The following is a 17,958-nucleotide window of genomic DNA, read 5'->3' as shown; positions in this document are numbered from 1 at the left end:
TAAGTGAATTACAGCTCAAAGCATTTCTCACACTGCAGTAGTTGTCGGGTACAGGTAGTTAACTTGGCATGTTTGAAATCTTCATGACTTCACATCACCCACACACTGATATATTGACATATTTGACAAAGGTCACATTTAGGGGATATGAAAAACACAATAGCAAGCTGAAAACATAATCACAGTGCAAGAAACATATTTCGACATACAGGTGTATGCAGTGAAAGTGCGTTTAGTTGAAGCCGACATTTGTAGACTCCAGTAGGACCTGTATCGTAGTTGGTGATAGGTTAGATTACAGACAACCTGATAAAATGTGCACTTTGCTTGTGATATTTATCACTTCTGATAAAAGAGTAATCCAAATGAATAACTTAATTAAACATGATGGCCCTCAAAGCACTGTATGGATGAAAAGGTGTGTGGAGGTATGAACATTCATCACTGACCATATTTTTGCCATTAGCACTGTACCACAACCTCCATTACAATCTCCATCTTTTCTGCCTGTTGTGTGAATCAGACACAACATTGAGAGTGGCAGATTATGAAGGTCTAGTGTTGTCATCCCCAAACAGACAAAAGTCTGTGCAATGAGTGGCGTGTGCCAACAGACGCTGCCTACTAACAACGGTTCCCCTTCGCCCATCTGTCTTTACCAGTCCGCTTGCAAAATGGCCGCCCCACACTATGGCAGAAGAAGATTCTAGAAAGCATTAGGGGGTCATGGGAATAATTACTAGGGACTTTACACAGTGATAAAATGTATACCTTCCCTGTTCTGTAAGTCACTGAAGTCTGCTAAGTAGATAAATGCAAATGTAATAAGGGCAAGGAAGCTAATATTCTCAACTAACCAACTCAGGCTGTGTGTGAAGGGTTGGCTTGTACTCAAACCTGACTCAGCAAAAATTGAACTTTCCCTCTGGTCTTCAAATGACTGTGCATGATAACTGCTACCACTGACTTTGTTTCAGATTTGGATTTCGATATGTGTAGGCGCGAACTTCATCATTGTCGTTACTATGCATAAGCTGGACGAGATGACTCATCGAAAACCAACTGAGGCTCTGTCAGTGGATGGCCCGGCTGCTCTGTCATATCTGGCTCGAACGCTGCCTCATAGCACGTCTTAGTGTTAGCGTTGGCCAGCAGACAAACTTGAGTAGGCTGCAAATCACAATGAATCAGTCGATGGACCACAGACAAAGCTGTTTTGCAGTCAAATAACAAGTCCTAGGGTGGCTTTCCGAGTCAGGAGGGGACGTTCTGTTTTTAACATATGGTTTTCGAACGCTTGTTTGGTTACTTAGTTACAGCAGCCCATGTTTCCACCGATGGTGTAAGATCCCAGGAGTTATCAGTACAGTGCAGAGGCTGAGTGTGGTTTCATATGCACATATCTTGCTCGATAACCCTTGTCTAAATATGACATTTAAGATAATATTCACCTGAGATATTTATCTTAAAACTATAATTAATTAAGCATGCATATTAAAGATTCTTAAGAGCTGACTAAGTGAACTGTACACTTAGCTTATCTTAGCTATTAGCTCTGTGTCTGAATGTATTACTATAGAAGCTAATAGCTTGTGGATTCCAATAACTCAGCAATTAAGCTACACGCTCAAAACCCTCTGCATGGCTTAACCACAGAATCATTATCATAAAACACAAAATGTTGAAGTGGAATGAAACTTGTCAGTAATGGTTGTAACTGGGCAGGGGTGGAGTGGAGTATCTGGAGTACCCGGGTTGTACACCTGGAATAACAGGTGATGCAATATCTTTGTCCCTAGAAAAATAACGATGGACCCCCGGTTCCCACTGCACCTCTGATTTCCACACTTAAGCGAGGAATTCTAACCCAGCCTTCACCTCGCTCCCATTATACAAACATTACTAATGACTTCCATGCACAATTGAACATATACAGACTACCCTTTAGTCTGCACTGCTCACTAACACAGTAAACCTGTCTTGTACTGGACCGTTGAAAGCAATAATCTGGACCAGTGTTGACGCACTGGTGCACATTAACCCCATAGTTGCTCGATTGGATCAAAGTACACACGACTGAACTGACAAGATCAATAGGTTTGATTATGATCGATGATCGCGATCGCAACCTCCAGGTGAACAGTCATGAGTCTGGTGCGATTGAACTTGGGGAGAGTTTGGCATATGGACGAATGGGCCGTGTTCGCTTAGCCAGACAATGTGCTGGTGTTCTAGTTACAGAAGACAGAGAGGCAGCAGCAGCGGCAGCAAAAGCAGCAGCAGCCGTGGGAGAAAAAAAGAGAAGAGGGGAGGAGAGAGAGAGTGAAAGAGAGAGAGAAAGAGAGAGTGAAAGAGAGAGAGAGAGAGAGAGAGAGAGAGAGAGAGAAAACATGGCACGCAGGAGTGCACGTGCCGCTCACTCTGGGAATGTTTAGATATCTCCTCCAGTATTCTGAGGACGAAAAAAAGGAAGGGGAAAAAAATGTGAGAGAGAGAGAGAGAGAGAGAGAGAGAGAGAGAGAGAGAGAGAGAGAGAGAGAGAGAGAAAATCAGTGCTTTCTCAAACTCCACTGAATTTAAAAAAATTGGGCCTGGGGAGGGAGAGAGGGAGGTGTACGTTGGTGTGTGTGTGTGTGTATGTGTGTGGCGGGGGGTTCCCGAAGGCAAACACATACACACACACACATATACATGCACGCACACAATGCTCTACCGCGTTCCGTCCGTCTTATTTGGTATTTCCTGTGTGACCCCTGCTGTCGGTCGTCCTTGGGGCAGTGCGCAGCCCTGCTCTTGGGCTGCTTGTCTGCGCTGATTGTTGACGGGGGCTTGGCTGCAGGCCAACACAGGAGGGGGGCTTGATTGAGGATGGCGCTGGTGTGTTTTGGTGAAGAAGGGAGGGGGGGTGCACTCGTGGAAGGGGGGTGGACTTTGGTAGTGGTTTTTGGATGGTGGTGGTGGTGGTGGGCAGGGGGTTAGAGGGTGGCATCTGGATATTAAAGCCTTGCCTGTATCTACGAAGAAGAAGAAAAAAAAAACAGAATAAAATTACAGCATATATCAGGAATTTTCCGACTAATGATGTGCGGATGTGGCGGTGCTGGGGAAAAGAGCCTGACTGTGCTTTCTTTGTTCGAGTTGAGAGGGCCCCATGCAGCATTCCTGTAGGCCCTGCATACTTTGGCAACAGTGGTGGAGTTTTTAAAAACCGTATACAGTTTATGCGCAGGGCTCCTTTGTGACTTCATATGTCTTTTTTTTTTTCTTCTCGGACTCCTTTCTTGGCAAGGCTCAACAGTATTGTTGCTATTTAAATAGTCTTTTTATTTTACAAAAGAAAAAAAAAAGAAAAGAAAAGAAGAGGAGGTGGAAAAAAAGACACACACACACACACACACACACACACACACACACACACACACACACACACCAAACAGAAAGAAAACGAATGACTCAGGGGCTTCAAAATAATGGTGTTTACTGCCTGTGTGACGGCAGGGCTAAGAATGGCCCTCACTCGAGACAAAACACCAAGCTCAGGAGGAAAGAGTTTGACCCCTCAGGGTGCTGTCGACATTCACTCTCTGGGTTTGACTAGCATTCCTCCTCTCGTCTCTTACATACTGTAACTTCTGTGTTTTGTGTCACACCACTTCGCTTCCTGGTGGCATTTCGAATTTGGTTTATACTCAGCATTTGCATAAATATGCGAAAACTGGAATTCAAATTATTCGTTGCATTTCGATTCCGGGTCAGCAAAACTGTCAATGACACAGAGAGAGGCAGTGTTTCACAGCTCAGTGATACGTCCCGTAACATAATAGATGCTGTCATGCATGCATCTACATGCAAACGTGCAAATCCCATCTTGCTTCTTCCTGGAAGCTTGCAAGACTCGACTCTGTAGTATCCTTCATTGCACCATCACAACGACTTTGGAGGAAGACCATGCAACGGGGGCCATGTTTGAAAAACAACAAACCATGTGCATCCTTATCTGCTAAACTCATCGCCAGGGGAGACGCAGCGCACGCTCAGGCCTCAGCTATCATGATCACAGCATCTATTATGAGTTTGGGGCTATTGTTAGCGTGTTGGGTCGTCACTCTAAGGAAGCAGCATCCGTCCTCTCTGCCTCGCGAACTTGTCTCTTTAAAAAAAAAACGAAGCAGGAGAAGCAGAAGCGGTGTTTCGGGGCCAGTTCCCTGAAAGAATGCGGATGGAGGCTCTATATCGAAGGAGCCCTTTCATCCTTTGCTTCCTTTGAGAGAGATGGAATGTAAACATGGGCCCCGGCCAACCCCTATCTCCGCGGCTTACTCTTAATCACGTCGGGTCGCTATTGTTTTAATTCCGCACAAGGAAATCAAAGGCTTCGGGCATGTGTGTGTGTGTGTGTGTGTGTTTGAGTGAGGGGCACGGAGGGGGCTGGCCCGCCTTTTCACAGACACAGGAGTGAAGTCACACACTGGTACAGTAGAGTATAGCATAGTCGGGGATGGGGGCGGTGGGTCCAGTCTGGAAGGGCGTTTTTTTTTCCTCTCTCTCTTTTGGTTTCTTAAGTCTGACAAGGAGGAGAGGATGTTGGGCTCGGGTCAGTCAGTGCTCAGGAGCGGAGAAAGCCAGCTGGCCCGCTGGTCACCCTCCCCTTCCCTCCCGCCCTCCCTCCCTCCCTCCGCACCCCCCCACTCACGAGGAGAGAGAGGCGAGAGGAGAGGGAGAGAAAGTGTGTGTGTGTGTGTGAGAGAGAGAGTGAGAGAGAGGAGAGACCGAGAGAAAGAGAGAGAGAGAGAGAGAGAGAGAGAGAGAGAGAGAGAGAGAGAGAGAGAGAGAGAGAGAGAGAGAGAGAGGAGAGCGTTCTCACCAGAAAGGAATGCACAGAATGCTCTCCTTTAATCTGCAGTCAGGCTGGACCTCTTTATCTGACCCTCACATTACCATGCTGCTCCAGCACAGCGGTGCGGTGCTCTGCACAACCCAGCCCAGCACTACTCTGCACTGCACGGTATGGTACAGCACAGCACAGCAAGGCAACACGGACACTAAGCCTCATAGCCCACTACCTGACTCTTGATGACACACAGTGAAACATACACAGTCTTCTCCTTGAAGATCTACATAGTGCATTTCTGATGCATGACACACACAGTGAGAGACACAGAGAGTGAGAGAGGCAGTAAAAAGACAGAGGGATAGAGAGAAAGAGAGAGAGAGAGAGAGAGAGAGAGAGAGAGAGAGAGAGAGAGAGAGAGAGAAAGAGAAAGAGAGAGTCATCTCAGCACTGCTCTTGGGTAAAGGCAGCACAGCTCAGCTTCTCAGCCCAGCAGCAGCCTCTGACAGTGGCCTGTTTGTGTGCTGAAATGAAAATAAGCCCGCGGAGAAGAGCCCGAGCCCTCAGTCCAGCAGCATCGGGAGAGCAGGCAGGGGCTGCGAAGGGGAAAGACCTTGACAGGGGCCGGGTGAAAGGGCCCCGCCATCTCTCGCTTTCTGCCGCAGGACACCGCGACACATGCGAAAAAGCCGCTTTTGCAAAAGTCCTCACTTCCTACAAAAGTCCACGCGAAAGTCCTCACTTCCTACAAAAGTCCACGCAAAAGTCCTCACTTCCTACAAAAGTCCACGCGAAAGTCCTCACTTCCTACAAAAGTCCACGCAAAAGTCCTCACTTCCTACAAAAGTCCACGCAAAAGTCCTCGCTTCCTGCCCCCGTGCACCCTGGCATTTGCAAAAAATTGCGCTGGAAGGATTTAAGAAAAGAATAAAGACACACTGAGATGCAGTGTGTATATGCACATGCATTTGCACACATGCACAGACACAAACACACACACACGGCAGTGTCGTCACCTTATCTGATTCATGCACTATCGTCATCACACCCCACCACCACCACCCCTCTGGGAGTTTTCCATGATGGCAGGTAGAACCATCAAGGGCTGTTGCTAGCGTGTCACTATGCTCCTCTGTGGTGCAGCCTTCTAATAATTGTACTCGACTTGTACTCTGTTGAGAGCGGATATACGTCTGAACTATCACTTAGCAGTGGTGTGTGGTTCTTCCTAGAAATCAGCTCTGCTACCTCAGTTTTTTTTCCTTTCACTCTCTTTCTCTCTCTCTCTCTCTCTCTCTCTCTCTCTCTCTCTCTCTCTCAAGTTAATGTATGTGCATGTGACTGCATGCATCTGTCAGCGTGTTTGGTTTGTTGTGCAAGACAAACAGATAAGATTATTCTTGTACAGCTTTGTTTTAGCTATGCACTCGTTACCGTCTAACAAGTGGTGAGCGTGAATTTAATTTGTTTGTGCAAATGTGTCAAGTGCGGCTGAAGAGCTGAATGAAGTCAGATGTTGAATGGGTCAGTGAAAGCCTCTCGGTTCATTTTTAGAATGGGTCTAATGTACGTTCAGTCACATGACGACAGATACTTAAAGCTTCACATCCTTTTAAGTGCAATGACTTCCTCCCTGTTTCTGCTAAACCAGGAAGACCTCAGTAAGGAAGTGTCAACTTCGCACAAGATCTGCTCTAAATATAACTCTGAACATTTTACATCAGAAAAACGTGAGCACTCCCTCACATCTCTCTCATGCACATACACATGCACGTGTACACACACACACACACACACACACACACACATACACAGACATACACACACAGACACACAGACACAGACACACACACATACAACCAAGCTGACAAGTACCTTTGATCTCTTAGATGCACATTTCCTGTGAAGCCACTCTAGATATTAGATTATTAGGCAACGTAAAGCTGTCAGAGATCAGTATTTCGTTTCACAATATTTCAAACAGCTGCTTCATTGCCACATTATTATCAGTGGTCACCATCATACATTAGAGCCAAGTCATTTCAGTAAATTAGCACTGTGTCCTCGAGGCTGTTACTGTAAGAACTCCTCAAGGCGGCCATCTTGCGTTTCCCACTTCTCTCCTGTACCTGGTCTGCTAGCGCAGTCTGCCTTAGCAGTCAAGCTCTTTTCTCACAGCTCTTTGGAATACATATTTTATTCTCTGCGCTTCTGCTTACAAACACTGGCTCTGCGGCCCCCCCCCCCTTCCCCCCTGATAAGCTTGAGCTCGACCAAGCGCTCTCTCTCTCTCTCTCTCTCTCTCTCTCTCTCTCTCTCTCTTTGCCGGCCCCCTCGCCCGAGCCAAGAGCACTGTCGGAAAGCTGGAAAGCGAAGGGAAAGCACCTGGAAGGCGTCCACTTTCTCGAGCGGGGTCACTGAGTTTCGTCTGGAGGCTTTCCCTAGCCGTGGCCGTCCACAATGCTGTCTCTCCTGTACACAAAAACGTTGTCCCACTCCCCCCCCCCCCCCCCCCCCCCCCCCGCCACTTCCAGCTGTCTGTATAAGGCATTTTTACTGTGCCTCGCGCCACCCGCGTCAAGCTGCCTACCCGCTGCTCCACCAGCGTTTGGGATTTGTGTATTGATTGCAGATAGGTGAGGAGAGGGCAGAAGCCCGAGGAAAGGCAGGCGGGGGGTAAGAGGCCTTTGTAACTGGGGGCGACTGGGATCAGCTTATAAACTGGCAGCCTGGGTGTTAATCCACTAGAAGCCCGTGGATATGTGTTTTTTTTTTGTTATTTTATTCTTTTTTTCCCTTCTTCTTCAAAAATGGGCACTCGCTCATAAGCTCCATGGGAGAGATCCCCAGTGGCTCGCTATGGAAATTTTGTGTGATCTCGGCATACCAAAATGGGAGCTCGGCGACCTGCACTGCCAGATATGATTTCATACCTTACGTAAGCCGAGCTCAGGAGCATGGGGACTTTTCATTTGATTTGATTTGGATTCTTTTTTTTTTCCTCCCCTGTTTTTTTTTTGTGCCTTTTGTGTCTTTGGTGAAAGGAGACGCTGCCAAAAATATTGCGCTTTGCTGTGCTTAGTCATCCGTGAGCATCTCTCAAGTGTGCAGAAAACCTAACAAAGTGAAACAGAGCCGAAGACAGTTAAACAAATGCCAAATAGGATACTCATGACAAGTGATTCCAGTGGTGGGACGCCAAGAGACCATCTCTCTCTCTCTCTCTCTCTCTCTCTCTCTCTACTTTGCTCACAAAGTCACTTATTACTGCTTTGAACTCAACAAACTTTGCAATGTGAAACCTACCAGCATAGAGTTCTCTTTTATAGGGTTCCATGTATGTGTAATGATTGAAATGTTTTGTTGGACATATGATCTCTTATATATCCTACCTGTCTGTGTGTGTGTGTGTGTGTGTGTGTGTGTGTGTGTGTGTGTGTGTGTGTGTGTGTGTGTGTGTGTGTGTGTGTGTGTGTGTGTGATGTTGTACAGGTGGTCACCTTGTGGTACCGAGCCCCTGAGGTGCTGTTACAGTCCAGCTATGCCACACCAGTAGACTTGTGGAGTGTGGGCTGCATCTTCGCAGAGATGTTCAGAAGGAGGTAAGACATACGACACTGACCCAAAAAAGGGCTAAGCTCACATGAGTACATATACACTGTTACAGGATTCTCCATGAATAGACCTCATACAGACAGACATTGAAAACCATTTGTTTATTTAGGCTACTGTGTTTTGGTGCCCTGCTATGCTAACTAGCTATCAAATGATTAAAATAAAACTTTAGAGTTCCATTAGCATGAAATGATAGATCTGGATGACGTTACATACTCTGAATTTAACTTGTAACATTACAACCGGAAAAGGTAGAAGCTGCCTGTCCAGCTTTCTGCTTGGTCCCCAAATACATACTGTATGTCCCACAGAGGTTTGCGCTCCTGTTAGCATCTCGTTAAATGCAACTGTGTCTGGATGGATGACATCCATTACTGTATCTTTATGTAAAACTGTGTGATTGCAAGTTCCATGTTTTTTTACCTGATACACAAATGGGATTTGTGTGTGAAAATATGTATGAAGTATACTCATAGTTAATAGTGAATATATTCACTCAGACATTTCTGACTGTGAGTGTAAACAGAAACAGAGTCACTGTGTAAATCCAGTTAAGAGTGACTGAATGACTTCCTCCATCAGAGTCTTGTTCTACAGGAATTGTCACTGGTTTTACTTGGAATTATAAGTGAATTGTCCTTGGCATAGTGCCTCACATGTAACCTTAAAAATGGAAACAGAAGTATTTCAATAGAAAGGGACGTTGATTTGTATTGGTATGAATGCTAAGGTGGAATGAACAGGCAAGATGAATCCCTTTTGACTTCTGAACATTTCCATCCTCAGGCTATCTGTCCAATATCATCAACGTCCTTTGAATAAACAGTCAGATAGAAAGGATTTTTTTTTTTTCAAATGGGACTGTCCCCATGCATGCCTGATTGCCTGCTAAAGTAGGCCCAGGACTCATAAGAATGTCATAGGGTGATATTAGGAGAGGCTACTTTATTCCCAAAACCTTACCACACAAACACACACATGCGCATACATAGTATAGTATAGTAGTATATATACTCTTTTGATCCCGTGAGGGAAATTTGGTCTCTGCATTTATCCCAATCCGTGAATTAGTGAAACACACACAGCACACAGTGTACACACAGTGAGGTAAAGCACCCCACTAATCCCAGCGCAGTGAGCTGCCTGCATCAAGAGCGGTGCTCAGGGAGCAGTGAGAGGTTAGGTGCCTTGCTCAAGGGCACTTCAGCCATGCCTACTGGTTGGGTTCGAACCGGCAACCCTCCGGTTACAGGTCCGAAGTGCTAACCAGTAGGCCACGGCTGCCGTTTAATATGTACATGGTACAGCACATGGACCCAGACACGGACTCAGACATGGACTCAGACATAGTCATCAACATCAAAAAGGTGAAACGAAACCTTTGGCTTTGCTGCTGAAGTTTCCTTGAGATCTTCACGTAACAGTTCACTTGAGGCAGAAATACAAGCAGACAACACATAGACAAGAAACACTCGCCCCACAACGTAAAGCAATGTCAGTGTTGTTTTGGCAGTCAGGTTATTAAGCCGTTAATGCTGCATCTGGAGCAGTTGCTGTGGTTTCGGCGTCGAAAGCAGGAGAGAGGAATGATAGACGTGACAATGTGCGGTCTAACGAACCTCTCCCTCTGTCAGCCTAAGGCTGTCACTGATATGGTATGGCAAGACGCAACAGCAGCCAGTTGAAATCGTTACCCCCCCTCCCCTCCACCCCATTCCCTTGGCAGGAATGTAACCTTCCCTTAAAGGAGCATATTTGTTATTTCTTAATTAAGACTGAGTGAGTGAGTGAATGAGAGAGAAGGGGGGGAGAAAGACAGAGACTGAGGAAGAGTGCATAGAGAGAAAGAGAGAGAGGGAAAGAGAGAGCTCAATGGGGCTATAGATAAGCAGCCATTCATGAGGTGGGCTTGATGCCAAGTCACTGGTTCACTGTGCAATTTGTACTTCCTTCCCACTAGCCGTGCTTAATAGGACACACGTCCCCATTCTGTAACGGCCGAGGCATCACAGGTGGGTTTCGGAAGAGATGTGGATATGTGTTTGCTTTACACGCGTGGGTGTGCGTGCTTTTTTTGCGTGGGCGAAAGCACGTGGCATGAAAATGTGTGTGTGTGTCTGTGTGTTTGATCACCCCCCCCCCCCGCCATTTCCAGTATAAACAGATTGTTGGCTGATTGTACCCATTGTGTTCAGACGGATGTGAGAGGCCCGGCTATCACCTCTTACAGACAGAGGTGAAGAAAGAGAAAGAGAAAGAGTCAAAGAGAGCTAGAATGTAAAAAAATGTAAAGGTGGGGGGGGGGGGGGGGTGGGGCGTGCGAACGAGCAAAATCTCTCTTCCTGTCCTGGTGACTCACATGTTCTGTGCTTACTTGCTCACACAGGGGACTGACCTTTCGGTGTGTCCCCGGCCCTCGCTCTCTCTCTCTCGCTCTCGCTCCTCTCTCTCTCGCTCTCTCTCTCTCTCTCCCTCTCTCTCTCTCTCCTCTGCCCACCTGTCCCTGTGATTCCTCACGAGAGCAGCCTCCCATGCCTGCCACGTGGCGTCCACGCGCCGACAGTTGGACTAGCATCAGTTCACACTCAGTCACACACCCTGATGGTTTGGCCTGGTTAGGAGGTGTTCTTCTGTTTTATTTTCTCTTTTTCTCTTCATTCGACCTCAGACACCTAATCTGATGTTCCCTGAGACATATGATCAGTAGGCGGTCTCTGCTCCCGGTCTCTGATAGTGTAATTGATTGGACCAGAGCCTTGACGCGTATATATTCCGCACTGTGTGGCTTTCCTGTAATTAAGCTAATGTTAATGGGCCATTAGCGCCCACCCTGTTTATGTTTCCCCTTGAGAAGACAATTGGATGGCAGACAACCACCAGATCCTATATTATTTATTATTATTATGCTGTGATTCATGAATGTAGCTTCTCTGAGGGTACATGAATGTAGCTTCTCTGATGGTGAGTTGTAGACATCTCATAAATTGTGTAGGAAGCCACAGTGTGCATACTGTGACAAATGTTAAACTGCCATTTTCTGTGGTGTTGTAGGCTATTCTCTTTTTTTTATATGTCAAACAAAACCATGAACACTCAACTGTCACAGTCATGCATAGTGGGCTGTTTTGTGGTGTGACTAAAAACAGCGCTGCTAGATTATAACTTCGGGACTCCCACCATTCTCCATAGCTTTATGCTAGCAGCTCTGCACTAATGCCTATGACAATAGCTAACTGGCTAAACAGTTGGTCAACATATTTTTCTTAGATGTAGTGACTGGCTATACTAGGTATGAAGGATACCTGTGTCCACTGACAGTGGGAAAGTAGGAGGAAGTGTTGCAACAATGACATGAAACTAGCATGACAACAGTCCACCATGTTTCACTGACAAACACCATGCCAAAATCTTATAACTTAATTCCATTTCTGTAGGTTTCAAACATTAGGTTTCTCTTCCTAAGGAAGGAGGATTTATTTAAATCAGAATGGGTACTGCAACATTTTGGCAGGGCAGCTGGATTTCAGTTCAGCTGAGGTACAGCAGCTGAACTCATCTGGAATGAAATTAGAGGAGAAATTTAGTTTATGTTGGCCTTAATCAGGTTCATGCCCTCTCTTTTCCTTAGCATCCGACTTGACAACAAAAAAAATGAGGTCCACTAGCAAAACTCAATGTACTAAGTGGACTGATAGCTTGTCATTTGATTATGTCAGAAAGATGTGGGTAGCTATAGACCCGATTTTGGCTAAATAATGAGGTTAAAACTTCGGATTTAGGCCATTTTTTACAACATTATGGCAAACACCCCTCCCTTTAGGTACATACACCATAGATAATAATACACATTTGCAGTTTTGCTGGCTAGAATAGATTATATTTGAGCAGTGTGTTTAATCTACATGGATGAAATTACTCATCATGTTCATCAGCAGTTATGTTCTGTTTGCCCATGATAGGGAAAAAGGCAGTTGCTAACTTTTTGACTTGCCACTGACAGAGAGACTCAGTCTTGGGGTGTGCTTTCAACTACCATTACTTGTCTATGATTAATCTGACTCCTACTGTAAACACCCATAGGAAAGCAACATTCGAAATGAGATCCGACCTGTTTCCACGAAAAAAAACCCTCTTAGGAGAAACAAGGAGCAATAAGAATAGATTGGGAAGGAAAAAAGGGTATTTTTAGATCTGAACTGAACTTAAATTGGAGTAGGGCTTAGACAAGAGGAAGACTATTCTGGAGCTTTTGTCTCAGCTCAAGTCCAATTTAAGTTGTGCTTCTAAAATACTCTTTTCTCTGTTTTTATTCTTCCTTATATCTTCTTTGGGGAAACTGGTGAGATCCCAATAAGAGCTGATTTATTTCTTGTCAGTCAAAGAAAACAGACTTCCGAGACAAAGCATTTTCTTTTGGACATGCTTGATAGCAGCTAAGTTAAAAGCTAACTGAGTAGGGTTTAGTAGGAGCTGTTGATGTTGTTTTGTTGTTATGTTTTGTTATTTGTAAGTTAACAATGTGGTGTGTTCTCTGGGATTTCAGAAGAATTATCAGGGTGTTATAATGTCAATCAAGTGTGGTGCTGTTGAACAAGCAGACAGACAACATAGTTTGCAACCAGGACATTGAAACGCTATGATTCTGTAAAGGTGATTGTTAGAAATATGTACTGACTCTTATTTTTCATAATTTCTTTGAGAGGGAATGGATAGAATGGAATTCTTTTTTTTTTTTGGCTGTTAGCCATCTGACTCTGACAGAGGCAAAGTTATCTGAAGAATTAACATATGGTTATTTTTGAATTGGCAGAGATGTTTAGAGTCCCAATGGCTCTTGATAACATGGCTGAATCAAACACAACAGGACAACAGGCCTCATAACATTAAGACGGAGTGCACATTCCTTTTATATGTCAGTTGTGCAAAAGGTTTTTCATTAAACGCGTAACCCAGGTAGTCATAGGGTTTGTGTATTTTAGTTTAGCAAACTCTAATTGTGAGGAACTTGCACCAACAAGGAGATACTTTGTAAAATATTTAGCTAATAGCTAATTTCCTGTCGCTATGTGGACACAATACAATGACAAGTAGGCCTAAAGCCTTTTATTTTATCCAGTCAAACAAATGGGGGTGGGGGGTGCTATCAGCAGTGAACTATTTATATCCATGAGTTCTGAGTTTGAGGCTCACCACAGTCACTCAAGGGCACAGCTAATGCATTCTCTGGGCACGCCTGTGTAGGTGTGTGTGTGTGTTTGTGTGTGTGCGCGCGCATTTGCGGCTCCACTCAGACTCAGGTGTGCAGTTACTGTGAGGTGAGGCGAGCGTAGCAGTCAGCCCGACACTCAACATGACATAAGACGGCACGACACACCACAGTGCGCCACAATGCAGTGTGGAACAGCACACCTAGCAGCCCAAGCCACTGTAGAACCTGGCGACAATCCAAAGCCACCTGGAGGCACAGGCAAGGGTGCCTTTTGATTGTTCACAAAACCGCGTTCCTCTTTCTCTTTTCTTTCTCTCTATTTTCTTTCTTTCTCAAGCTTTATCTTGCTCACTCTCCCTTTTTCCGCCCCTCTCTCTGCCTCTCTCTTACCCTTACACAGCGCCCCCCCCCCCCCCCCCCCCCGCCACACACACACATAGGTGATTCACTCGCCTTTTTTATAAAAGGCCACCTGTTAGAGATTAAAGGGCACCTGGGATCAGTGCTTCCACTCCGGTATTCGAGAAAAACTCAGACTGCTGTCACAGAAACATTAATGGAGGCTTACGGTTCACACAAGCGCCACAACATATGCGTCCTCCTCCTGCATCAAAGCCAGACACTTCATTTAGCCTTTTGGTGTGTGTGTGGGTGTGTTTGTGTGAGTGCTTTGCCTCATTTCCCATCCATGTCCTTTTGGAGGGGGGGGGACACACATGTTCGGAGATCAAGGACGTTCTCTGGTCCTCCCATTTGGAGGGGCTGCGAAGCTGGCCTGCCAATGACATGTCAGAACTCTTCGAACTTGAAGAATCTTCTCACAGTCCTTCCTTATCTTTTTTTTTAAGCAGAGGAATTTCATCAAGGTTTTTTTCCCAAAGTCTTTCGGCATCTGGCGGAACTTTTTTAGTCAAATCAAACAACCAAGCCTACTTCCTTGGTATGGTGATTCACCTGAATATGGATGGATTTGTTATGTAGCCTATTACTCAAACTTGTGTCCGTATCAATCATAGAGAAAGTTGAGTAGTTAATGTGTAATGCACATTTAAAAGTTCCATTCTATATGTCAGATTATTGGCAACCATGTTGCATTCCTATTAGGAAACTGATTAGTCACAGTACAGAGTAAACACACATTGAATGTACAGTCAACATTTCTGTCAGACTGTAAGTACTGAAAGGAAGACACGTAGGCTCAACTACAGATTCACAGAATCACAGATATTCACATACAAAAGACATGCAATCAACCACACAACTGCTATCTAGTTCACCATCAAAATACGTGCATACAAGCTTGCAGTTTAGCTTCTACAACCCCAAGGCCAAACAGAAACACAGTTACACAAGCATGCCTGAGAAAAACACACACTTGCACGTAGATATGCTCAGGTAAGTCTCAAACACACATTCACACCCTCACTCAAAGGTATCTTCATTTTCACCCACACATATTAAGACTCACATTTTTCCCCCCACACACACTTATCAGCCATTCCACACCCATACCCGTAAGCACACACACACACACACACACACACACACACACACACAGCCAGCATACACATGCAAATACAAACACACACATTCCAGAGGTTGTCCCTGTGGAATGTGGACGGCGAGGCTGGCACCAGAAGAGTGTGACTCAGCTGTGTGGCAGAGCCCATTCACTGTGCCCACACAGTCTTAGAAAGGACCACACAGCTATAGGCCTCTCTCTCTCTCTCTCTCTCTCTCTGCCTTTCTCCACGTCTCTCTTTCTCCTTTCTAAATCTCTCTGCCTCTTTTTTCTCTCTCTGCCTTTCTCCAGATCTCTTTCTCTCTCTCTCTCTCTCCTTCTCTTTAAATCTCTCTTGCCTCTCATCTTTTTCTCTCTCATTTTGCCTCTTTTGTCACTCTTTTCCTCCTCCTGACTCTCACCAGGTCACTGTTTTCCTCTCTCCTTGCTTCACTCTATGTCTCTCTTGCCATAATGTAAGCCTTGTGTGAGCCCCAGTCTTATTCACTCCCATTAACAAATCACCGCGGGTGAACGCGATGCCCCAAGAATTTTGCAGCCATACTTGTTTTGGCATGGCGGTGCATTTGATCCCTCCTTGCCTTTGACCTCAGGAACTGATTTGGTCCAGATCTCCTCATCTCTAATTGCATAAAGAAACACTCGGCTCTGTTTTGATTTTCTGGAAAAGCGTCCTCCTGGAAAAGGAAAGGAGGTGTGCTTATTATCAGAGATAGGTGACTGGTGAGGAAGGGAAGGGCCCAGAGAGAGAGAAATAGAGAAAGACAGACAGAGGGAGAGAGAGAGAGGGAGAGAAATGCCCTAGACTTAAGTCATGTTGTGATTTCAAAGATAGTTCTGTCCAGACTAGGTATCTGGGGGGCTTTAGACAATCAGGCCCCCTCTGACAGCATAATTGCCCTCCCTCCTCATATGTTCAACAGGCGAGTCGACAGGCCCCCCCCTTGGTTGCTCGCAAAAAAAAGAGCTAATCTTCAAAGTGAGGAGAGAGTATGGAGGGAGGTGTCGGATCTCGGCATTCTGGGAGATTGTCACGGGGCGAAGGAGGCTTTGGAACCAGAGCGCATGGCCCTTCTTTACATGGCCTTTTGTTTGAGTACAGTGAGGCACAGTTGTTGAGGCATGGAAAGAGAGAGAGCCAGAGAAAGAGAGGGAGAGGGCAAGGGAGAAGGAGAGAAAGCATGGAGGTCTGTCTGGAAAAGAATTGTCCACAATGCCCTGCAGAAGGACGACCTCTAGTGGTGAAATACAATTATGTTAGAATTGTTTTTCTTTTAACCCCCTCCCCGACACATGTGATGAGAACAACTGATGAACAACTACACTTTAAATTTACCGAACTTCCTAGGATCTACAATACATCCCGTTCTGCTCGGCAACACGCACGCCGAGTGTGCGTCACACTTCAGGGGATTAGTGTGGCCGTCCAGATGTCATTTCCAGGTGTTCTGGGGAGTAGACTGACCAATGAGACGGCTCCGTTAGCGCCTGTGACAGGAAGCAGAATGCGCTCATGCTCCATGCTTTCTCACAGCTCAGGCAGTCCACCCTCCTCCTCCTCCTCCTCCTCCTCTTCCTCCTCTTCTACCATCCCTCCAGCTCTTTTCCTCTTCCATTCCATCCCTCACATGTTACAGAGCTCTCCCACACAGTCAAGTAAAGAGCTGAAGCAGACGCCAGGGATAAATAGCTTTTCTTCTCCCCTTTTTTCCCCCCCCTTCTACTTTTCCTTCTTCTTCTCCTCTCTGTTTTTTTCCCCCTTCTTTTTCTCCTTCTTCTTCTCCTTGCCACTGGTGGTTTGGGGTTCTGAGAGCAGGGCCTTGTGTTGCCGTCGCTCGCTGATGTCTGCTGGAATTTGTGCACGTGCCAAAGGGGAAGCTTGCCCGCCCACGGCTGTCCCGAGGCGTCCCAAAGCCGCAGGAACCAGCAGCAGGCCCGGTGTCCTCACAGCCTCGCAGACCACCCCCCCTATCCCCCAGCAACCCCCCCCCCCCCCTCTCTCTCCACCGCCCCCTCACACACACCCCACAGGACTTCCAGCATGTGGGGCTGTCTCGCATGTGCTGAAAAAGCTCTCAGTTCTCCTCTGGTCCCGCCAGGAAATTCAGGCCCGCTTTTTCCCCCACACTTTGTCTTTCTTCACTCCCTCTCTCCTTCCCTCTTCCCCTCTCTTTTTTATAGTAGGTCTTGCTGGATAGATCATTACGTCAGTGGCTCTGTGTGTGTGTGTGTGTGTGTGTGTGTTTGTGTGTGTGTTTGTGTGTGCGTATGTGCACTCCCACCCACTGCCACCACCACTGGGGCCCTAGTGTGCAAGGAAAAAGAGGGGGATTTCATTTCTCTGCCATTGGAGAACCAGCACCAAAAGTGGTGCTTGCTTCCTTGAATTGTTTGAAACTCACAAACAGCAATAAAGAGAGGGGGGTTTTCTTTTTCCAGATCACCACTGAGAGACACATTCATCAGGCAGCAGCATTCATCAAGCGCTAAAGCGACAATAATAACAGAGATGCAAAAATATAAACCATCTGCGGAGCAGACAATGAAACAGACCAAACAGAGATAGATGAAAAGATATGGAACAACAGTGAGAATGAGAGACAGGCAGGCAGACAGGCTAACAGACAGATAGACAGATAGCCAGGCAGGCAAACAGTGAGAGAATATCAGCAGACTGTGAAACCAAATGATGACTTTATTGATGCAACACAGATGTAGGGTGTGACCCCACATAATTTTTGTTTCAACATCTCACTTGTACATAGGGGAAGAAGCCATTAT

The 17,958-nt window shown here is 46.0% G+C and overlaps 1 protein-coding gene across 1 annotated transcript in view; it reads left to right on the top strand.

Moving 5' to 3' along the window:
- cdk6 (cyclin-dependent kinase 6) overlaps positions 1–17,958 on the top strand; it is a 41,099-nt gene that overhangs the window by 17,068 nt on the left and 6,073 nt on the right. Inside the window, exon 5 of the mRNA XM_042075893.1 lies at positions 8,324–8,433. Coding sequence (XP_041931827.1) covers positions 8,324–8,433 — 110 coding nt within the window. The remainder of the gene's footprint in view (positions 1–8,323; positions 8,434–17,958) is intronic.

This window comes from Alosa sapidissima, chromosome 21 (genome assembly GCF_018492685.1).
Source record: "Alosa sapidissima isolate fAloSap1 chromosome 21, fAloSap1.pri, whole genome shotgun sequence".
Lineage (NCBI taxonomy): Eukaryota > Metazoa > Chordata > Actinopteri > Clupeiformes > Clupeidae > Alosa > Alosa sapidissima.
This window is presented reverse-complemented; position numbering and strand designations above follow the sequence as displayed.